The sequence below is a fragment of the Rosa chinensis genome, chromosome 6 (assembly GCF_002994745.2).
Source record: "Rosa chinensis cultivar Old Blush chromosome 6, RchiOBHm-V2, whole genome shotgun sequence".
Lineage (NCBI taxonomy): Eukaryota > Viridiplantae > Streptophyta > Magnoliopsida > Rosales > Rosaceae > Rosa > Rosa chinensis.
Window position 1 is genome coordinate 44,655,530 of NC_037093.1, and position 7,437 is coordinate 44,662,966.

Genomic DNA, 7,437 nt, shown 5'->3' on the forward strand with positions numbered 1-7,437 from the left:
TGCTGATCTTGGGTTTGAAAATCATCCCATTCAAAATTATCTTCGTGATTGTCTATCGGATCTTCTTCTGGTTCGGGAGGAAATTCATCTGAACGGCATTCCTGTCGAAGAAAATTGTGCAGTCTTGCACAAGCCAAAACTAGCTCTGCTTGTGTCTTATATGAAAATGGTGGTGCTGATTTGAAGATTGTGAAATGCGACTTAAATATTCCAAATATTCTCTCAATTACATTCCTCAAGGAAGCATGACGAAGATTGAATAACTCAATTGCATTGACAGGATGGTTTCCTTCACCACCAAAATCTTTGAGATGATATCAAGTACCTCGAAATGGAGCTAAAAACCGGCGTCGATTTGGAAATCCGCAGTCCCCTAAGTAATATTTACCTAATAATAAAAAAATATATGCAATTAGCATGTTATATGACATAAATTGTAATAAGTGTTCTGAACTTTTTTAATGCAAGTAAAACTATACCTGGTGGCACTTTGAGTCCATTTCGTCTAGAAATCGCATCATTCAATACTTTTGAATCATGAGCGGAACCCTCCCATCCACTAATTACATATGTGAACTGTAAATCAAAGTTACAAGCTGCTAATACATTTTGTGATATCTTCCCATGTCGATTTCGATATCTGCTAACCTCACGTCCAACTACCGTTGCTGGAATATGTGTGCCATCTATAGCTCCGACGCAATCCTGAAACAATGAAAAAAGATATAAAATAGTTGAAAAGAAAAATGAAATAATATCTTCATTACTGTACAATGAAATAAATAACCATCCATAAAAGTTACATTGCTTACCTTAAAGTAAGGATAAAACCTTGTACTTTCTCTTATGTTAGGTGGCACGGACTCAGGTTTAGCCATAAACTCCGGTGCTATTGTATTCAAGGCCTTCAAGACTTTGTTGAAACTTTTGCTAACAGTGAAATGAGATCGCTCAAATATCAGCCGAGCTTCACTGTATCGATTGTTTTGGCCGACAACAAGTAGAAAGGTTGCGAGCATTTCTTCAACACAAATGTGTCTTGTATCTCGCAAAGGTGTTTTCACTTTTAGGATGCTACATAATTTTCGAAAAACGTCAGGATACATTCTATACACCTCTCTAAAGATTTGAGGGTCTTTGTCTAATATTTTGTGCATATATATGTATCCACTTGATGTCACTGGTCGCCGAGTCAGTGGACGTCTAATACGTTCACCACGTATGCTGAATACAAGGTCGTATAACACATAAACCACTGCTTGTATTGCCATTAATAATATCTTAACAGCCTCGTAAAACTGTTCTTCCTCTTCATCAGCTCCATACATGTCCATTTCAGACATTGCTAATAGAGAAAGCACCTAAACATAAAAATGTCACTATTCATATTAACATTCATTCAAAAGCAAATCAAATATCATAAATATTCAAACAAAAAATAAGTTGTAATCCATCACACACAAGTTTAAAATCATTCAAAACAAGCTGCAATCGAAACAAAATAAAATCAAACTCCATAACTTAAAATTAATAACAGAACATAGCCTATTGCTTATTAGGTGTCGCTAGTGGAGATTCACCCAAACCTATTGCATTTGTTTATAGGTGATCCAATTAAGTCGCTGTTCAGGAGTCATCTTCAAGAAGAAATCTTGCTTTGCTTTAGTATTAAGCAAATCAAGAGCCATAAAGCAAGCTTCATCAGTTAATCCTGGAGTCTCCTTCATAGCATCCAAAAGGTCACTCTCTCTTGATTCTCTCTTCTCCATTAAGCCACAAATTTTATCAAAACTTGTGACAATTTTACCAATGCCACTTGATAAGTTTTCTAGAACCTCAGCCTGACCAGTAGCCCCTTTTGAGCCACTATTATTTTCATAGTCAGTTCTACTCCGTTTTCCTTGAGTCCTGCTATGTGGTGGAGCTGGAGCATCTATACTGGTACCTTGGGAAGGTTGTTGTGATGACTCATTTTCACTTTGTACGAACATGTTAGTATTTCGATCAAAAACTAATCCATCTATGCCACCAATTCCCCAAGATTCATTTTCCTCCGCTCCAAATGTTGTTGCATCTGTATCATCACCTAGACTGATTGAGCCCATTCCAGTTGCAGTTCCATTTCCAACTGCAATTTTCAAGTCCTCATAGTCTGGAAAAGTTTCTGACCGAAAGTGCCCATGCGTTGGATGTGACTAGTAGGAAAAAAAAAAAACACAATTGTCAATATGATGATAAACATTTGAAGTAATTATAAATCCAAATTAGAATAAACGAAAAGGCAATAAGCTCACCTTCAAATAATCTGCCCATACTTCATCATCAGCAGTGAATCTTTTTGTGATGGGATCCCACCCAAATCCAGAACTATGGCCCATAAGCTGAGAGTAATTGGTGTATTGTTTCTTAAACCATTTCACTCTGCTTTGGTAATGACTAAAAGTTATTTCATAACCAAGTTTTTCCTTAAGTTTAGGAAGTAGCTTCGCCTCTACTGTTTGTTTGCTTATCACACCATTAATATCACGAAATCCAAGTTTGGAGCCTTCAACCATAAGTTGAAGCAAAACGTTGCTTTCTTCAGTGTTCCAAGTTTTGTAATCCTTTCTTTTACCATTCCCTTGTGAATCTCCCATCTATACGATTGTGTAGAAGTAATCATACATGCAACTTTTATCAATCAAAACATTATAATTCAAAGCAATGTATGTACAACTTTGAAGTACCAGAAGCCATGAGAAAATGAGTCTTCAATAATAATATATATAAAAAAAAGAGAAGTATAGACCGGAAAAAAATTACAAGACCACTTCTGTGTCCTCTGTTTGTATCAATAAATTGTTGTTTCTTATGAATTAAGAAAAATATATGTAGTTATATGTTCCTAGAGTCCGATCTAAAAAATAAGAATGAAAACAAACTAGAGATTAGTTTAGAGTGGACACTGGAACTTATTTATCTTAGACTTGTCAAGCAAGGCTAGCATGTTATATATTGAAATTTACTGCAACCTTGTCTAAGCTTATCTGATTAAGTTTATCTTTATGCCTTAAATTGCATGGTTTAGTTGGATTTGGGTGCAGCCCCAATTATGAGTTACATGATCAATATCAAAAGTCTATCAGTAGCTTTGCCACCTAGTGATGAGCTCTGTCCACCATTTGTGTATGTGGTAATGGGCTTTGGGCCTCAAAGACAGTCTTTTCTTCTACTATCAGGATCTGTCAATTGCTTAACTAGGAGATATTAAAAAAAAAAAATGCTTGTATGATCTGAATATCTGTTGCAGATTGCTGTGTCCATTCTTGACAGAAAAATTATTATTTCTTGATCTAAACTGTGCAGTTTGTAGATCAGAAATTTGAATAAATCCATGGAATCACATGAAACCTTTCAAGGATACCCATGCCAACTATGTGAGTTGAACCAGCAGGAGATTTTGCACATTGACTGCTGTTTCACTTTTTTATAAAGGAATGAGACTAGTCGAGAAAAACCATGAACATATCCTTTTGAACATGGGTTTATGCAGTTATGCATAAGATTTCGTTCAGTGAGCCAATAATGCAGAATTTGAATATGTTGACAGATATTTTTGTGCAGACATCCACCTCCAATAAAATGATTGGGAATTGCTTTCTGATAGGAGACAATGCTCAAGTTTGTCTAGTTGACATTAGTAGTGAAGGTGGTACTGATCTAGTTCTATACAATCGGATATATAATGGTACTCGATCATCAGTGAAAAAGTGTACTAACTCCATCATAGAATAGATATTATATAGGACTCTATATTCCTTTCTCCTGTGTTTCCTAGCTTTTAGAAGTTTCCTAGTCTAACATATAAGAGCGTGACTATTCTTCCTGGACAATTCCAAAAGCAGTCTGGAGTTTCCAGGAAAATAATGGAGACAACCACCCTTCGGCTACACAATGACTTTAGCTCAAAACAGCATGACCAAGACTTCTTCTACTTTCTATAATATGGCCCAGGCAAGGATTGGGAGAGCCTGCAAATGTTTAGTTTCTTGTGGACTAAGCTTTATTTTCAATGGACAAGTCTCAAGATACAATTTCAAATCCCTACCCAAACCACACACACACACACAAATACCATTCGGCTTATCTACCCAAACAGTCGTTGCGGGTGAAAAAGGCAATGATGTCATGTCGGGAAAGAGACCTGCTAATGGTTACTTAGAAGAAACATCAGATGGATCCATCTTGTTCAAATCGGAGAATTCATGTTTTCAAAGAATTTTGACAAAGCATTCAAAATATCACATTGGGTTTCCAAAAGAACTCGGTGTAGCTAAAGGTCTTATGAATGAGAAGACCATGAAGCTTGAAAATCCAACTGGGAGATCATGGCATGTTAGTTTGCGTGCTTCATTCGCCAAAAAAAAAAAAAAAAAGAAATAGACGCAGCAACCAACAGAAGAAAAGGGACTTCTTTCAGAATAGTCTAATAAGGATGACAATTGCAATAACAACAATAGTGCAAGACGCAGGACTATGATCAAACCGTAAAAGCATTAAGCATATACGTATAGACGACAAATTTGGGTTTAGGGTTTTAGGAGTAGATGATAATATTTGGGTTATTAGGGTTCCAAGCATCACAATTGAAAAACAAAAAAATCAAATTCAACAACAACAATGAACATGTTAGGTATTAGAAGTTGATACCACAAAACATTAGAGAAAAGACAACAAAAAATTTAAGAAAGAGAGATGATGGAGGACCAACCTCTTCGCGTGCAGAGAGCAGAACTTTGATAGACTTTTCCACGCTCAAAATCTTTGCTCTGATGGCTGGACAAATATTGGAGTTTGGTATTTATACTAAACACTATAAAGTCCATGATTTTCCATGATTTTCTAATTCCGTATGTATGAATGATATTTTGAATACCCTTAAACTTCTATTCATTTTTAAAAGTCCTAATTGAATACCCCTAGACTTTGGTGGAATTCATAAAGATTTTTTAAAATCCTGATTGAATACACCTAGACTTTTATGGATTGTTAAAAGTCTGTATTGAATACACCCGGACTTTTAAATTCCATAGACTTCTTTAAAAATGCCAGTAATTCCATATACAATACACCCCCCTAAGAACCATACGTTGTATAAGGCCATAAAAATTTTGATATTTTTATGGAGAAGGTGATTCCACAACGCTGGCAAGAGTATTCTGTTGTGTGAAAGATTAAAAAAAGGGTGGGAGATTTCCCGCCTAGCTTGACACAAATTTGTGTCCAAATATGTACTACATTGTACAACATCATGGTTATACCTGTTGTGTGATACGAGGTTCCAATTTATCATACAACAGTTTTTGACTTGTGTTGTATGATTAAATTAGATATTATTGGCAATTCTGGATGTGCCCCCAAATGCTACTCCTTCTACCCCAAAAAGTACATTTTCGGAGAACTTATATAGGTCATGGTTTGAGGATCCCACAATGTAAAAACCTTATTTCTGTTGTCCGAATGAAACTTGTTTATAGTAGCACCAAAACCATTGTACATAGCACGGCTGCACGGGAATTTTCCCTCCTTGGAGGGACTAAGTTAAAAAGTTTGAGGAACGCGGGGTCTAAAGTTTTAATTCCCCCCAACACTTGGTCACTTTTTCTGAAACTTTCAAACCCTAATCGATAGACTCTCACTTTGATTGCCTCCTCCTTCGCGTCCCCGACCTCAGCTCCTTCTCCAACCTGTGTTTAGAAAAGTTTCCGAAGCTCAACATTCACAGAGAGCTCGACTCAGACCCCCAACAATCTCCTCTACAGCGTCGCCACCAATCCGTAACTCTAATTCCCCTTACTCTCAATTTCAATTCTTTATCTGCTTTTGCTTTTCCCCTCTAAATTTCTTCTTCTGCTCCTAATCTTATCCCAAGCCCTAAAAGATCCCCGACAATTTCAGATTTGGGATTCAACGAATTCGTTCTCAATTTCATTTCTTTGTGTGAATTTCGTGACAGATCGAAGAAAATGGTGACATTTGAGCTCTACATGAGGTCAGAATGTGTCTGACTGAGACTTTGGATGAGATGGTTCAGAACGGGACTCTCAGTCCTGAGCTTGCCATTCAGGTTCTGGTTCAGTTCGAAAAAGGAGACCCGGCCATAACTCCTCCGTCCAGCCATCTCTCGGCGGCGCACCACCGGCGTTCGACTCCTCTTCTCAGTGCCAACATGCCTATGGTGGTGGACATACATGCACACATAGTGGGGAGAGATTCGAAACCCAAAACCCTGAAGCTTTTCCGGCGACTCTGGTCACAATTGTCGATGCTTGAGGTATAGAAATTGATCTCCTCTCCACGCTCTACACGTTGGTGTACATAGTTTTCGATTTTGATTGAATTTTGAATAAATTGGTTTTGGGTGTTTTCGGGGTTTAATGGAGTTTCCTGTTTCTGGCGGTTCATGGTGTTTTCCGGCTGCGAGTCTAGGCTGCTGGGTTCGTTTCTGAAGTGGTGGAACACCGATTGATGGCTAGTGGAGCTCAATTCATTGAATTGAGTAAAGTGGTGAGCTCAGATACCGAACTGAATAAGAGGAATTGGATGGGCTCTGCTCGACGATCACAGAGCATAGTAGCTGCAAGTTATGCTTGTTCAAGATCTCTGTTAGCTCAAATTGAGTTAATTTGATGTCGAAGAAGCTGTAGACTCAGTTGGGTTTTTGACAAGCATCAAAGGTAAAATTAGAGGTTCTGGGTGGAATTGTTCTTTGATTTAATTATGTCCTAGAGTTTGATTGACTTAAGAGTTGAATGGCATATTGTTAGTACACGAGTTGAATGTGAATTTGGTTGTGTTACGGAACTGGGTTTGCCCTTTTGAATTAATTGATATTTTATTTGTGTATTAATTTTGTTTCTGATGGGGTTGTGGGGGTTTGCGTTAGTCTATGAGTGAGGCTCTGGAAACCCAAGTGAAGAGCAAGGTCTCCATCAAGGTAATGTTCTTTATTTCGTGTTTGTATTTCTGGGTTTTTGTACCGAGATTTGAATTACTGAAATGCTTTGTTGCGTCTCCCATGTGGGTTGCTTGTGTATTTGAGTTGACTTTGTCTTAGAACAGTTGTATGGTGTTTGGTGAAGTGATTGTTCCAGTGATTGATTATTATTATCTGGGTGTGTTCAACTTGGTTGTGTTATTGTAGCGTGGTTCCTGACTTCCTGTGATGTGTTGATGTTATCGAAGGAGCTTGGTAATTACAGACATGCTCTTACTAATGCTGAGGAAGCAATTAGGCTCATAAACACTAATGTCAAGGTAGTACTAATTCTTGAACATGTTCTTGTTCTTAGCTGGGATTTGTTTGCAAAGTTTGAATAATTGGTTGTTTGAGGTGTTAAGCATATTTGGGTGTTGGCTTAGGCATTTTACCAAGCTGCGAAATGAGCTCCAATGAAC

General features: G+C 37.5%; 1 protein-coding gene across 3 annotated transcripts; it reads right to left on the reverse strand.

Moving 5' to 3' along the window:
* Positions 1 to 275: 275 nt before the first annotated feature.
* LOC112171401 (uncharacterized protein At2g29880) lies at positions 276 to 5,113 on the reverse strand. 3 transcript variants are annotated; one of them, XR_005801313.1, is made up of 6 exons: positions 4,751 to 5,113; positions 2,295 to 2,636; positions 1,587 to 2,195; positions 813 to 1,361; positions 480 to 705; positions 276 to 388 (listed from the first exon to the last, which is right to left on the reverse strand). XR_005801313.1 is itself a non-coding variant. In XM_024308591.2 (4 exons), the coding sequence occupies exons 2-4, from the start codon at positions 1,341 to 1,343 to the stop codon at positions 318 to 320; spliced, it is 828 nt and encodes a 275-aa protein (XP_024164359.1). In that variant the 5' UTR covers positions 1,344 to 1,361; positions 4,751 to 5,113; the 3' UTR covers positions 276 to 317. The 3 variants fall into 3 exon arrangements, 2 of the variants coding, with proteins under 2 accessions (XP_024164359.1, XP_024168393.2); XM_024308591.2 differs by lacking the exons at positions 1,587 to 2,195; positions 2,295 to 2,636; XM_024312625.2 differs by lacking the exons at positions 276 to 388; positions 480 to 705; positions 813 to 1,361 and having other exon boundaries at positions 1,443 to 2,195.
* Positions 5,114 to 7,437: the final 2,324 nt, after the last annotated feature.